This window comes from Nematolebias whitei, chromosome 18 (assembly GCF_014905685.2).
Source record: "Nematolebias whitei isolate Nwh7 chromosome 18, NemWhi1, whole genome shotgun sequence".
Classification (NCBI taxonomy): domain Eukaryota; kingdom Metazoa; phylum Chordata; class Actinopteri; order Cyprinodontiformes; family Rivulidae; genus Nematolebias; species Nematolebias whitei.
The window spans coordinates 8873982-8890085 of record NC_056515.1 but is presented as its reverse complement, the minus strand read 5'-3'; the positions used below and the strand labels follow the sequence as shown (position 1 = coordinate 8890085).

General features: G+C 44.6%; 1 protein-coding gene across 1 annotated transcript in view; it reads left to right on the top strand.

Annotated features, from left to right (window-relative positions):
- The window catches only part of ttll11 (tubulin tyrosine ligase-like family, member 11), a 113166-nt gene extending 97831 nt beyond the window's left edge, over positions 1 to 15335 (top strand). Inside the window, exons 10-12 of the mRNA XM_037692545.1 lie at positions 7492 to 7598; positions 14754 to 14848; positions 15232 to 15335. Coding sequence (XP_037548473.1) covers positions 7492 to 7598; positions 14754 to 14848; positions 15232 to 15318 — 289 coding nt within the window. The 3' untranslated portion in view covers positions 15319 to 15335. The remainder of the gene's footprint in view (positions 1 to 7491; positions 7599 to 14753; positions 14849 to 15231) is intronic.
- Positions 15336 to 16104: the final 769 nt, after the last annotated feature.

The following is a 16104-nucleotide window of genomic DNA, read 5'->3' as shown; positions in this document are numbered from 1 at the left end:
GTGAAAAGGAGGAACCCAGACCCAGACCAGTGGTCATTCCATATGTTCAGGGAGTATCAGAGAAACTGAGACGTTTATTTTCTAAACATAACGTCCCAGTCGCTTTTAAACCCCAAAATACATTACGGCAAAGACTGGTTCATCCCAAAGATCCAGTCCCCTGGCACAAACAGAGTAATGTTGTGTATGCTGTTCAGTGTCAGGAGGGCTGTGATCAGTCTTACATCGGGGAAACAAAACAGCCACTGGCCAAAAGGATGGCCCAGCACAGAAGATCAACATCATCAGGCCAGGACTCTGCGGTCTACACTCATCTCCAGGCCAGTGGTCACTCTTTCAGGGATGAAGATGTGCACATCCTGGATAGAGAGGAACGATGGTTTGAGAGAGGAGTAAAGGAGGCCATCTTTGTGAAAAGAAACAGTCCATCGTTAAACAGGGGTGGAGGCCTATGTGTTCAATTGTCCCCCTCTTACAATGCTGTGATTGCTAGTATCACTTAGCCCTCTGTGAATAGTAAACAGCCATCAGTGTGCTGATGATCCATTGTTAGGCTGATGGTCTTTCTTGAGCATGTGATCAGCTGGTTTTGGTTGTCAGCAGCAAAACTGGTTGATCCACTCTGAGAAGGTGCTATTTAAGAGACTGAGCTGAATACAGCACCTCAGACTGAGGAAGTCTCTCGGATGAGAGACAAAACGTTTTTACATTTTTTTTGTTGTTTTGCTTTGTTTTGTTTTTTTTGAATGTCCAGAGGACCAGATTTAACTTTTTTAGATAGACCTCCGACATCAATCTCTACATCACTACACACACAAACAGGAAGAGATGGAGGAGCTGCGCTCCGTGACTCCTCCACTCATCCACCAGCCTCACCTGTCAGAGAAAGTGAGCGCTGAGGGCAGCTGTCAGAAAACACATAATGGTAAGATGTTTAACGCAAAGTTAAAACCCAAACAACACAGGGACCTTTCTTTCCCCACACACTCAGGTAAAAAACATGAACCTGCAGTTAAAGCGAGAGCTTTACGCAAGGTTTATCCATCTTTTTTTCCTAACCAGCTAACAGAAGTGTGCGCTGAAGTTGAACCTCCACTGAAGTGGCGCTTGTTTTGTTCACCCGCTAACTCCGGTTCTCCTCCCTATCCAGGCCCTTTTCATGCCAGCCTCCTATGGGTCAGTGTGGGCGAAGCCCCCCCCCCCCCCCCCACAGGATACGACGCTGGTAGAAGCTCAATTATTGTTCTACCGTACGAAACAAAACATTCACACGCTCCCATTTTCAGAGTGCATAACGGCGTAACAGAAAACAGGCAGCCTGAACAAATGGTTGCATTGTTTAATTCGCAAGGGTTACACTCTGCAGCTTGCAAAAACACCACCAAAATTCAACGGCATGTTAGAATCCCATTTCACATCCCCAGAACAAGGCGTAATCCTCCAATCAGAATTGATGAAGCTTCTGGAAAAAGACGTGATTTCCAGATTTCCCCCGGGAGAGGAGGAAGCCGGTTTTTACTCTCAGTACTTCCTGGTTCCGAAGAAGTCAGAAGGGCTCAATCCAATTCTGGATCTGTTTGTTTTCAACAAATTCATCATGGAACGACCCTCTCTCATGGTGACGGTGAAACATGTTCTCGAATTTGTGACACGAGGGGATTGGTTTGTGTCCATAGACCTGAAGGATGCATATTTCCACATTCCAATAATAAACAAACACAGGAAATTCCTCCGTTTTTCCTTCCAGGGGGTCTGTTTTCAGTACATCCATCTGCCGTTGGGATACGCGCTCGCCCCGCACACATTCTCAAAATGCATGGAGGCAGCTCTGCAGCCGCTTCGAATGAGAGGGATAAAAATCCTGTTTTATCTGGACCGCCTCCGGCTGTTATCTCAGTCCAGAAAAGGGGCAGAGACACAAACAGTTGTTTTAGTGAATCACCTGTCCCACCTGGGATTCACAATAAATTGGTAGAAGAGCTCTATAATTCCATCCCAGCGAATTACATTCCTGGGAGTGAATCTAAACTCTGTGAACATGATAGCTGTCCTGTCAGAACAGAAGAGGGGATCCCTGACGTCATTGCTTCAGTTCGTCCGGCCCCTCAGAACAGTAACAGCGCTGACAGTCATGAGACTGCTAGGAATGATATCAGCGGCTCACGTTGTGGGGCTGCTGGGGTTATTGTTTATGCGCCGCCTGCAAAGATGGTTCAATCGACTGAAAGTCGACCCTGTACGTCACAAACAGCGCCTGATCACCGTTCCTCCATCTGTGGGAGCGGATCTGAGCCACTGGAAGAATTCCCTGAACCTGTCAGAGGGAGGGGCAAATTGACTTCATTCACATCAGTGTTCACAGATGCATCCCTCTCCAGCTGGGGAGGGACCTGCCTGTCACAAACGATAATAGGTGTGTGGCCGGCCGGCACGTCTTATCACATAAATGTTTTAGAACAGTAGAAAAAAGTGCTCAGACATTTTGCTCGACTGGTTCAGAATCATCACGTGATGATCCACACAGACAACAGAACCGCAGCAGCGTACATAAATTGCCAGGGGTCGTGCGTTCTGCCCAGCTGCTGAATGCAGCCAGGAAATTGCTGTGCTGGGCGCGCACACATTTATGTTCGATCTGAGCAGTTTACATCCCAGGCGTTCTAAACACAGGAGCAGATATTATGTCAAGAGGAGGTCCTCTGAACAGGGATTGGTCTCTTCATCCAGATCTAATCTCACAAATTTGGAGCAGGTTCGGGAGAGCGGAGGTGGACCTGATGGCCACCCGAGAGAACTCTCAGTGCACCCTATTCTTCTTCCTAAATTCACAGGATGCTCCACCACAGAGGATGAATGTGTTTGCACACAAACCGTGGCCAAAGATGGTGATTTATGCCTTCCCTCCAGTTTCCCTGATATCAGCACTGTTGAAGAGGGTGAAAAAGGAGAATCTGAAAATGATTCTGATCGCCCCAAACACATGAACGCCTTGTGGCTCCCGGTTCTGCAACAGCTGACAGGTCAACCGTGCATGGAAGTTGCCATGGAGACAGGACGCACTCCTGCAGGCGGGAGGAGTAATCAGGAGCACCCCTATAATAGGTCAGCCCCTTTGGGTCTGGCTGCTGAACAAGAACGCTTGGAAAAATTGGGGTTTTCTAAAGACGTAATATGTACCATCCAGGGGGCACGCGCAAAATCCACTACGACTGTTTACACTTCTAAATGGGCTGCTTTTCAGCGATGGTGCCTAGAAAAGGAGGTGGACCCTGGGCTGCATTATGTCCTACCTGCAGGTGCTGTTGGACAGAAATTTAGCTTTCAGCACAATTAAAACATATGCTTCAGCAATCTCTTCCTGTCATGAATGTTTCAACGATAGAACAGTTTTCAATCACCCTTTAACAAAATGGTTTCTGAAAGATGTGCGCCGGCTCAGGCCAGTGACACGTGCCCTGGCACCGCAGTGGGATATAATTTTCATTCTCAGTGTACTCACTAAAAATCCATTTGAGCCTGTGGACCAGATACCTTTGAAGTATCTGTCACTCAAAACAGCCTTATTATTAGCTCTGACATCAGCTAAAAGAGTGAGCAACTTGTCAGGTCTGTCTGTCGCTCCTTCTTGTCTCAGAATTCAAGGAGACGAGAGCTCAGCAGAACTCCGACTAAATCCTGCTTTTATACCCAAAAGCATAACAAGTTTGTTCAGGTCCAGAGTCGTTACAATGGATGGGTTCTGTCCCCTTCCCCATAAAACTACGGAGGAGGAACAGTTTCACCTGCTCTGTCCATTACGCACACTCAGGTGTTATGTGACACGCACAGCCGCGATGCGTAAATCCGATCAGTTGTTTGTACATTTCAGAGAATGATCACAAGGTCAGCCTTTATCCTCCCAGCGTCTGTCACATTGGTTATGTGAAGCTATATCACAAGCGTATAGTTCTTATGGCCTTCAACCTCCTGAAGGACTCAGGGCTCATTCCACCAGAGAGATTTCTACCTCCACAGCTCTGCACAGAGAGGTGTCTGTGCAGGACATCTGCTCTGCGGCTTCGTGGTCATCACCGACCCCTTTCATCTGTTTTTATTTATGAGATGTCTCCAGCTCTTCACTGACGCATTCAGTTCTCAGAATTATGTCAGAGTGATTTTTCACAATCACACAACAAAATAAATAAATAAATAAATGAAATAAATAAAAACAACAAACAATAAAACAACACAGCCATGCTCTGTCATTATTAGTGGGCGTTTTTTTATGATTACTCGTTCAAACAGGAAAATTCCTTCTTCCTCATTGGGAATTTTTCTCTTCTCTTATTCCTCTGTTGCCTGATATGAATAAACATTCCTTCAATTAAGATTCACAGAGGCTGCAAGCCTGTAGTCCAGTACACACCAGGTACATGGATCAATGGTGCGTAATTATGCTTGAATAAAGAAAGAGGTTTAGGCGGATATCAGGGTGTTTTTGATGGTTCTCGGACAGACCGAGTGAGGCATGGACCATGTCCTGCGACACCCTTTAAACCCAATAACGACAGCTTTTAAAGGGCATAGCTTACACGAAATAGAACATTGGTTACGTATTGTAACCCCATATTCTTTGAGTAGTCCTTTAAAAACTGGGCCTCACTGGCTCTCAAAAGGCTGAAGAAAAAGAGTAAGCCTTTGGGAGTCAAGCTCCGGTCCAGATGCAATTTATAACGGACCAGGTGGGGCCCACACAGCAGGTGGGCATGGACTAGAAGTTTTCAGTGTTCGGTGGGCTGTGCGCGGGTAAACCCAATAGCAACAGCTTTTAAAGGGCTACGCTTACACTCATAGAATCTGGGGTTACAATGCGTAACCAACATTCTATTTTGTGTAGGCTTTGCCCTTTAAGGCTCTTGTTAGTGGGTTTATCCCTGCACGTGCAGTGCAGCACTGAAAACTTTAGTCCATGCCCATCTGCTATGCGGGCCCCACCCCCAATAAATATAAAATGCCCTGAGACTGGGGTTCAGCTCCCATTTTTCTTCAGCCAGCAAGGAAGATGTTTAGCAGAGTCTTTCCACCCATGCCCAGCTGGCAGGATAGGATATCTCCTCAGCTCCAATCTGCTTGCCATCTGCAATGGCTTCCTTGGATCAGAATACGCATGTAGGCTCTCAATTTTTTTCGATACTATGCAGGTTTCGGATTTTTCCACCTCCAACCAGGAGTTGGCTAGCAGCCTCGCTTCCCTCTCTCAGTTAGAGGGCTGGAAATAGAGCTGCCGCCGCCAAGTGGGTCCCCCCACCCCAGCGATTGGCGCACTTTTACATGCTCTGCCTGGCATATTTGGGAAGTGGCGAATGCTAGATCTGGCTTTGCTGAGCCATTAGCTCCTCTAACTCCAGACAACTTGATGGGAAAGTTTGCTGCCCTGCACTCCAGCCACCGAGACCCAGTCTGGCCTGATTTCCAGCCATGACATTGTACTCATCGGGAGCAGCTGTCGACCCAATGAAGCTGAGAGTACCTGTTTCCACCTGTGCACTCATCACGAAGATAGAGGGGCTCACCGACAGGGAGTGAGAACCCTCTGTCCCCTGTTTCTCCTCTGGAGCCAAGCCTGATAGCTGTTTTTCAGGGTCAGAGCAGCTCTGCACGTCGGACGATGGCCCATTCCCCAACGACCAGCTCAGCCAGACTTACTGACAAAATACATCGGTGCACGTCTCAGGTAGCTGCAGCAACCAACAACATGGGTAAAGCAGGGTAGTTATGGTGAAGCAGTGGGCTGAAGCTTGCTTCATGTGACGTCGATGACGTGTGAACCACTTCACTGCTTCATTCAGACCGAGTCAGCTGACTGCTTCGAGTTGACAGGCGGAGTTTCAAACATTTGGCGTGATTCAGTGTATTTACATGGCTCAAGCCCCGGTTCACATCCCCATTCTACACATATTATACCTTACGAACAGCTCTTGTTTTTTGATATTCAGACAGTGGTTCATTTGAGCCGGATCCTGTCAGAACAAGATCCTGGAACTCTATAATTTTGACTGCTCGGATCCTCCAACTCCGCCCCTAAAAGTCCAAAGTCATCGCACATTTTTATTTTGATTATTTATTTAAAGTACAACGAGTGGATGTTCTGGCCGCTCCACGCTCCTGCCAGCAGAGACACAGACTGCATGTCCCGCGGGGAGCGTCTTCATCCTCCTTCAGCTGTGCGAGCTGAGACAGTTTTACGCACAGCGTCTCCACACAGCTCTGCAGGACACGCACAACTGCTGTGTCGGAACTCCTGCATACATTAAAGTGCATAACAGTTCAGACATAATAAATAAGCTTACAGTAAAAAAACAAACAAAAAAAAACAAGTGAAATGTTTGATGTGTATTACATCACGTATCAAAACAACGGCACTAATTAGTCAAAATAACAGCGACCAAAAGGTCGAAAAGACAATTTATCTAAAATAATTGGATGGATAACTGGACAACAGAGACAGTGGCAATTGAGATTGGAGCAGAACACACAGGACTGAATTCAGCTGAGAAGAGTTCAGGTCGGCACTTGGCAGTGTGTGTGTGTGTGTGTGTGTGTGTGTGTGTGTGTGTGTGTGTGTGTGTGTGTGTGTGTAGGTGGTGGTGGTGGTGGGGGGGAGGGGGGTTAGGACGCCTGACAGACTGTCAAGGACGTGCATTCATACACAGGCTTGTTAATTGTTATTGCTCTCTAAAATAGTAATGTCAATTCAACCTTTATTTACACAGGTTGTTAGTCTCATTGATCCTCGTCATTTACAAGAGAGACCTGTTTTTAATCAATTTATTCAAATGTTTAACAACCTGTTAAAATACACCCAAATGCAGGAAATGGCATCTCTTTTATTCCAAATTTTCTGGGGGAGGACACACAGACATACAGTTCACATTATTTTTAAATTAGCCTATTACTGTTAAATGGGTAAATTACTCAGAATCTTTAATGAGGTACTAAAAACACATGTACAACACACATGTACATAAGTGCTATTATTTACGCAAGAAGTGCATCACATTCGCAGGGCTTCAGTTGGTGCAAGAATCGCTACTGCCAGTTGATGTCACCCAAGGGAATTGAATGAAGCTTTGGGTAGTGAACCACTTCATGACACAATGGTTCAAAATGATTCTATGCTTCAAAAAGCTTCATTTTGACATCACTAGGCACTGCGCATGCTGTCACAACTTCTCCTCCTCCAACTTCTCTCTCCCACCTGTCGGTGGATAAGAGAGCTGGGGACAAGCCCCTCCCAAAGCTTAGTGTCTAAACAGAATGAAAGACAGCTGAACATGGCATTATTATTATATTTAGAACTATTTTTAGAATGTTTCAAAATGAATCTGATCTCAAGACAAGATTGGATATGATTTTGGACTGATTCAAATTTCAGACGGAATATAATTTTAGTCCAGGTTAAATTTCAGTTAAATCTTAAATCTTCTTTACTAAGTTTCACTGTGTTTCCAGGACATGTAAACTGAGCAGCAGCAGCTTCAGCATGGCTTCAGTGGACATCCTCTACATAGACATCACCCGTCGATGGTCGTGTGCGGTACCTGAATCCAGAGAAGCAGGTAACGCATCATCATCCAGAGCCGGGCATTTGAAGAACATGAACAATGTTGTGTGATGCATCAGGTTCCTTCTGAAACTAGACTCAGATCCCAAAGTGACAGCAAAAAGTCGACTGACGTGAATTATTCAGTTACTAAACCTTTTGAGATCATATGGACCAGGATAGAGGGTCATGTACCAAGGAAACTGGACTCTGAATTTCAGATGAGCTCATCTGTATTCAGAGAAAGTAAAGGCAGGGTCACTGTCCATAGGTGGGGGTGGGGGGCCAGGAAGCTATACAGAAAGTGTAGAGCAAAAAACCTGATGCAAGTGCATGAAGTGCACATGTTGAGTTGCTGTTTGTTCCTCCCATGCCATTTTTTGCCACTTAACTATTATTGCGTACTTGATCTTATTGCAAACATTTAAACTTCTAATTATTAAGATTATGCAGAAGATAATTACTGTGACAGTGGGGACTTGTGCCATTTATGTTTTTTGAAATATCAAGCTTTATTGAAACTACATTGGGAAAATTTCAGCAGCTTGGTTCATCACTGCTCCCTTCTGAGAACATTTTAAATGGAAGTTCTGCAGACTTAGAGGTTCCATTAAGCAACCTACACAGGTCCAGAGATCCATCTGTCCATCCATTATCTTCCACTTGTTCCGAAGTCGGGTCGAGGGGGCAGCAGCTTGAGCAGGGAGGCATACACATCACTTTCAACAGCCACCTCTTCCAGCTCTTCTGGGAGGATTCCAAGGCCAACCAAGAGACATAATCTCTCCATCATGTCCTGGGTCTTCCCCGGGGTCTCCTCCCAGTTGGACATGTCCAAAGCATCTCCTGAGGAAGGCACCCAGGAAGCATCCTTACCAGCTGCCCGAACCACCTCAACTGGCTCATCTCGATGTGGAGGAGCAGCGGTTTTTCTCCGAGTCTCTCCCAGATAACTGAACTTCTCATCCTATCTCTAAGGGAGAGTCCAGCTCATTCTTTCGGTCACTACCCAGAGCTCGTGACCATAGGTGAGGGTAGGAACGTAGACCGACCAGTAAACAGAGAGCTTTGCCTTACAGCTCAGCTCCCTCTTCACCACAATGGACCAATACAGAGTCCACAATACTACAGATGCTGCACCAATCCATCTGCCAATCTCACACTCCATTATTCCCCACTCGTGAACAAAAGTCCCAAGATACTTGAACCCCTCCACTTGAGGCAGAACCTCAACCTCAACCTGAAGAAAGCAATCCACCCTTTTCCGGTTCAGGACCATGGCCTCAGATTTGCAGATGCTGATTCTCATCCCAGCCGCTTCACACTCGGCTGAGAACTGCTCCAGTGAGAGCTGAAGATCACAGCACGATGATGCCAACAGGGCCATATCATCTGCAAAGAGCAGAGATGGAATCCTGAGCCCACCGAACCGAAATCCTCCGCTCCCTGGCTGCACCAAGAAATTCTGTCCATAAAAGTTATGAACAGAATCGGTGACAATGGGCAGCCCTGACAGAGACCAACTCCCACTCTGAAGGGGTCCGACTTACTACTGGCAATGCAAACCAAACTCTCGCACTGTTTGTATAGGGACCGAACAGCCAATAACAACAAGCCCCAAATCCCATATTCACGAAGCACCCCCCCACAGTGTACCCCCCCCCGAGGAACATGGTTGAAAGCCTTCTCCAAGTCCACAAAACACATGTAAACTAGAAGGGCAAACTCCCATGACCCCTCGAGGACCCTAGTGAGAGTAAAGAGCAGGTTCAGCATTCATGGCCAGGGTGGAACCCGCATTGTTTCTCCTGGATCTGAGGTTCGACCAACGATCAGACTCGCTTCTCCAGCACCCCTGAATAGACCTTACATGGGAGGCTAAGGAGAGTGATATCCCTGTACTTGGAACATATCCTTCGGTCCCTCTTTTTGAAGAGGGAAACCACCACCCCAGTTTGCCAATCTAGTGGCACTGCCCCAGATGTCCTCACGATGTTGCAAAGGCATGTCAACCAAGACAGATCCCCACAACATCCAGATACTTAAGGAAATCAGGGCGAATCTCATCCACCCCAGAAGCCCTGCCACCACAGAGCTTTTCAACTACCTCGGTGACCTCAGGCACAGTTATGGACAGACCAACCCCAAAGTACCCTGACTTCACTTCCTCCATGGAAGACATCAGAATCAGAATAAGCTTTATTATCTAAAAAAGTTCAATCTGGTCCTCTGTCCAGAGGACCAGATTGAACTTTTTTAGATTTTTCTACCTAGATTATTGAGCATGCATCAGAAGCGTTATTATCATTGCACCGAGACACAACGAGAACATGTACATGCAGTCGTCCGGAAGATTGACGGAGTGCACGAAGCTGCTGCTCTTAAGCGCGGTCTCTCTTATCCTTTATCAGAATAATAATCTTAGATAGAAAAAGGGGCAGAAACATGAGGGTAGATAATGGTATTACAAAAAACAATATTTCACATCTTTTCTATTAGGACACGATTTGAGACATAAAAAAACCTCTACCAGTAAGCACAATTAAAACATGGTTACATTTGCATTTGACGTTGAGGTGTTGAGATTAGTCTATGAGCGCTTTTCAGATCATGCCGGTGGGATTGAGAAGGTTTGAGAAGTATTCCTTCCACTTATCAACGACATCACTGGTTGAGGTCAACAGCCCCCCCCCCCCCCCACCACCACCTTCACAGAACACATTGTTAGTAAAGAGCTACTTTTTCCTCTTCAGCCGCTTGATGGTTTGCCAGAATCTCCTGGGAGCCGACCGAGAGTCTTCATCCAAGCCCTCACCAAACTCCTCCCACATCTGAGCTTTTACCTCAGCAATAGCCAAGGCTTGGCCACTTGGCCAATCCGGTACTCCTCAGCTGCCTCCGGATTCCCACCAGCCAACAAGGCCCAATAGGACTCCTTTCTTCAGCTTGACAGCCTCCCTAACCCAGGGTGTCCACTACCGAGTTCGAGGATGGCTACCGCGAGAAACACTAACAACATTGTGGCCACAGCTCAAGGCAGCCACTTCAACAATTGAGTCGCAGAACATGGCCCACTTGGACTCATTGTCCCCCGCCTCAGCTGGGATGCGGTTAAAGCTCTCCCGGAGGTGTGAGTTAAAGATCTTTCTGACGGGTTCTTCTGCCAGGCATTCCCAGCAAACCCTCACTACACGTTTGGCTCTATTGGGTCTGTCTGGCACTTCCCCCGCCATTTGATCCAACTCACTACTAGGTCGTGATCATTTGACAACTCAGCTCCTTTCTTCATCCGAGTGTCCCAAACAAAAGGCCGCAAATCAGATGACACAACTACAATGTCAATCATCAATCGAGATATGGCATCCTGGTGCCAAGTGCACTTATGGACACCCTTTTGTTAGAACATGGTGTTTGTGATGGACAAACTATGACTAGCACAGAAGTCCAACAACACAACACTGCTCAAGTTCAGATCAGAGACATTGTTCCTCCCAATCATGCCCCTCCAGGTCACACTGTTGTTACTCAAATGTGCATTGAAGTCCTCCAGCAGAATAAAGGAGTCCCCAGCTGGTCCACTTTCCAGCACCCATGCCAAGAACTCCAAGAAGGCTCTGATCTGCCATTTGACGCTTGGGCACAAACAATAGTCAGAGCCTATCCCCCCTCCTGAATGTGCAGGGAAGTTACCATCTCATCTACTGGGGAAAACTCCAACACATAGGCACCAAGTCAGGGGGCTACAAGTAGATGCACACCAGCTCGGCACCTATCACTATGGGCAACTCCACAGTGGAATAAGATCCAGCCCCTCTCAAGGAGATTAGTTCTAAAGCCCATGCTGTGCATCGAGGTGACCCCAACTGTATCTAGTCAGTACCTCTCAAACTCACACACAAGCTCAGTCTCCTTCCCCGCCAGAGAGGTCACATTCCATGTCTCAAGAGCCAGTTTTGGTAAGCCAGGGTCTGAGTGCCAATGTCCCCGCCTTCAGCCACTGCCCATTGCATCATGCGCCTGACTCATTGCCCCTCCTGCAGTTGGTGGGCCCACAGGAAAGCAAACCAATGTTGCTCATTTAGGCTGAGCCTGACTGAACTCCATGGATAGAGACCCAATCACCAGGCGCTCGCTGACGAGCCCCTTCCCAGTCCTGACTCCAGGTTGGGGCCCCGGTAACATATGCAAGCCCTTTTAACATAAAATCGGATTCACCACGCTTACATTCCAGATATCTGAAACTGAGTTATGACTAGACATATTAGTTATTTAAGATATCTTGAATTACATTTTGACTAGTCAAAATACTTATTTGAGATATCTCTAATTACATTCTGACTAGTGTAAATGACCTCAGATTTACCATTGAGTTGTATGGAGGCTTCAGTTCAAGATATCTTAAACTGAATTTTGACTAGTCATTATTTGCTTTCAAGATATCTCACTTTTAGTTCTGACTAGTCATAATTACAATTAAAGATATCTTAAATTATGTCATTATTCAAGATATCTTAAATGTATTTTTAGATATCACAAATTAAGTTTTGACTAGTGCAAATTAAATTGTAGATATCTTGATAGCAAATAACGACTAGGCAAAACTAACTTAAAGGTATCTACAACTGTACTTATAACTAGTCAAAATTCATTTTAAGATATCTCAAAATGAATTCAAGATATCATGAATATTTTATCATGTAGACGGCTTTTCTATTTAAGATATCTTGAATTAACATTTTGACTAGTCAGAATGATGTTCAAGATATCTTGAATTGTTATTCTGACTAATCAAAATGTCACAGATTTACATAGCATTTTGGCAGAAAAATCATAAGGCATTTTAGCCTTTTTATCTTATTATCTGCAATGTCAGGTCTGTCCAACACAACACTTGTATTTTTAACATGATTTTTAGCACGGCAGCTTGGATTATTTATTGTATCTGCAACCGGAAACCGACACTTCCTGCTTTGTGAGTCTTTGCACTAAGGAGAAATGTCTCTCTCTTCAACAACTTTGCTTAATTTGCAACCTTTTCTTTCGCTGCTGATGAGGAAATCGCAGCGGCAAATTCTCGAACGTGAAAGGATAAAAGTTCTTGCATGAAGAAAATATCAACAGCTGTCAAGGTAAGAAAAGACGTAGCTTAGCGAGCTAACCGTTAGCTACAACATATGAAGTACATAAACATCGTAATAAAGAAGCCTAATTTAGTGTGCTAAATTATTTGGAGTATTTGAGACAGACATGATATAAAATTTTAAATTATATTTTTATGAGGTTCCATTAGTGCCAAACATGTTTATGTGTGTATGTAGCGTGCTGTGTATAAGGTGATGTGTTAAGTGAATCAATCTATTATACAATCTATTACTTGTTTAAAGCTAAATATGTTATAACAGGTATTAATTTATATATATATGTGTGTGTGTGTGTATATATATATATATATATATATATATATACAGGTCCTTCTAAAAAAATTAGCATATTGTGATAAAGGTCATTATTTTTCATAATGTAATGATAAAAATGAAACTTTCATATATTTCAGATTCATTGCACACCAATTGAAATATTTCAGGTCTTTAATTGTTTTAATACTGATGATTATGGCATACAGCTCATGAAAACCCAAAATGCCTGTCCCAAAAAATTAGCATATCATGAAAAGGTTCTCTAAACAAGCTATTAACCTAACCATCTGAATCAACGACGTAACTCTAAACACCTGCAAAAGATTCCTGAGGCTTTTAAAAACTCCCTGCCTTGTTCATTACTCAAAACCGCAATCATGGGTAAGACTGCCGACCTGACTGCTGTCCAGAAGGCCATCATTGACACCTTCAAGCAAGAGGGTAAGACACAGAAAGAAATTGCTGAACGAATAGGCTGTTCCCAGAGTGCTGTATCAAGGCACCTCAGTGGGAAGTCTGTGGGAAGGGAAAAGTGTGTCAGAAAACGCTGCACAACGAGAAGAGGTGACCGGACCCTGAGGAGGATTGTGGAGAAGGGCCGATTCCAGACCTTGGGGGACCAGCGGAAGCAGTGGACTGAGTCTGGAGTAGAAACATCCAGAGCCACTGTGCACAGGCGTGTGCAGGAAATGGGCTACAGGTGCCGCATTCCCCAGGTCAAGCCACTTTTGAACAAGAAACTGCGTCAGAAGCATCTCGCCTGGGACTGCTGTTGAGTGGTCCAAAGTTATGTTCTCTGATTACAGTAAATTTTGCATTTCCTTTGGAAATCAAGGTCCCAGAGTCTGGAGGAAGAGAGGAGACACAGAATTCACATTGCTTGAGGTCCAGTGTCAAGTTTCCACAGCCACTGGGGTGCCATGTCAGCTGCTGGTGTTGGTCCACTGTGTTTTATCAAGGGCAGGGTCAATGCAGCTAGCTATCAGGAGATTTTGGAGCACTTCATGCTTCCATCTGCTGAAAAGCTTTATGGAGATGAAGATTTCATTTTTCAGCACGACCTGGCACCTGCTCACAGTGCCAAAACCACTGGTAAATGGTTTACTGACCATGGTATTACTGTGCTCAATTGGCCTGCCAACTCTCCTGACCTGAACCCCATAGAGAACCTGTGGGATATTGTGAAGAGAAAGTTGAGAGACGCAAGACCCAACACTCTGGATGAGCTTAAGGCCGCTATCGAAGCATCCTGGGCCTCCATAACACCTCAGCAGTGCCACAGGCTGATTGCCTCCATGCCACGCCGCATTGAAGCAGTCATTCATGCAAAAGGATTCCCGACCAAGTATTGAGCGCATAACTGAACATGATTATTTGAAGGTTGGTGTTTTTTGTATTAAAAACACTTGTCTTTCATTGGTGGGATGAAATATGCTAATTTTTTGGGACAGGCATTTTGGGTTTTCATGAGCTGTATGCCATAATCATCAGTATTAAAACAATTAAAGACTTGAAATATTTCAGTTGGTGTGCAATGAATCTGAAATATATGAAAGTTTAATTTTTATCATTACATTATGGAAAATAATGACCTTAATCACAATATGCTAATTTTTTTAGAAGGACCTGTATAGAGTGCTAAAATCAGATCACTGGGTGTTGAAAAAAGAAATGTTGGCTTATTTCTGTAGAAGTGCACAGCTGGTAAAGGTTTTTGTAACCATGTAGTTGCACTTTTTTTTTTTTTTTACCAGACTGCACACTACTCCCAACTCCAGCTGCCAACTGGTCCTCCTGTACTGGCGCCTGCACAAGAGATTTACAAAGATGGCACAGACAAAGAACACAGGTAAAACAAAAAATAGAATAAGAGTGGAACACATTATTTTCTGTTATATTATTTAGTATATGATGGTTATGATTTTCATCACAATAATTGTAATAACTTTCCCACCTGTATTTTATTAGTGCCATGTGAAATTTGTTGTAGTCTCAATATTACTTGTGTCAAACAATTCCAAACAAGTTAGGAGATAAAAATATATTTGTTTTTGTAGGTAATGAATAAATGCAGGTTCAACCTCTATGAATTAGTAATATTTGCAAGTGAAGTAAAAATCTTAACTCTCAAATCTGTCCCACTGTGTCGTACCAAATTGCTCACTTGTCCCTTTACATTTATTTATTTTTTTTGTTTATTTGACATAATTGTTTATGTTTATTTCTTGTAAGGGAATCCATCCTGAACCTGCGAGCGAGGTGGTGGTGCGAAAGCCCAAAACTGGGGGGAAAAGGTGTTTACACGCCACACTTTACTGAGCTTTCACAGGTATAACCTTTGGGTTAATGTTTTTATGTCTATGTTTCCTTTGTCAAAACTAATAGTGATTATGTCACTCGTGTGTTTGTAGGACCATTTCCAGATCCTGACATCCTGACATCGGGAGAAAAACTACACCAGCTGGTGTCCCAACCACTTATCGCACTTATCCTAGAGATGGTCTCTCAGCTTTGGAGCTGGTACCATCCAGACTTGGGCCTGTGCCACAGGGCTCACTGAGGTCTCACCATTGCCCACCTGAGAAGTCCTGCATAGCATCATTCTGCACCACATGGCTCCAGACCTCCCTGCTCTTCCTTCGATGCTGCATAGTCTTCCCAACGTGTTTTGTGCCCACACTCAGTCAACTTATGCATCTTCAGTCTCTGCAAGTGTCACACGAATTACAGGCCAGAACCAGGGAGCAGTCCAGATGTCCTGCGTGGGTACAGCTTCGGCAACCAAGGCTTACTGCTAGCCATTTCCGCTTTCCGTGTTGCTTACAGAGGAAGTGCGGAGGAGGAGTCTGCTGACATACTCAGATGATCAGCGGGTACACTAAACAATAACTGTTGAACGGGTATGGTGTGATAAATGGATTGATGATTGATTGATCAGATGAAGTCTAAACTGGACATGTTTTACTTCAACACCTTCATCCACGTGTATATATCAATGCAGCAAGAAACATAAAATGTATAAATCACCCTTTTGTTCCTTCATATTTTTAATATTCAGTCTCAAGCTGTATGAATCACTGTAAATACTGTATCTTGATGCATGTT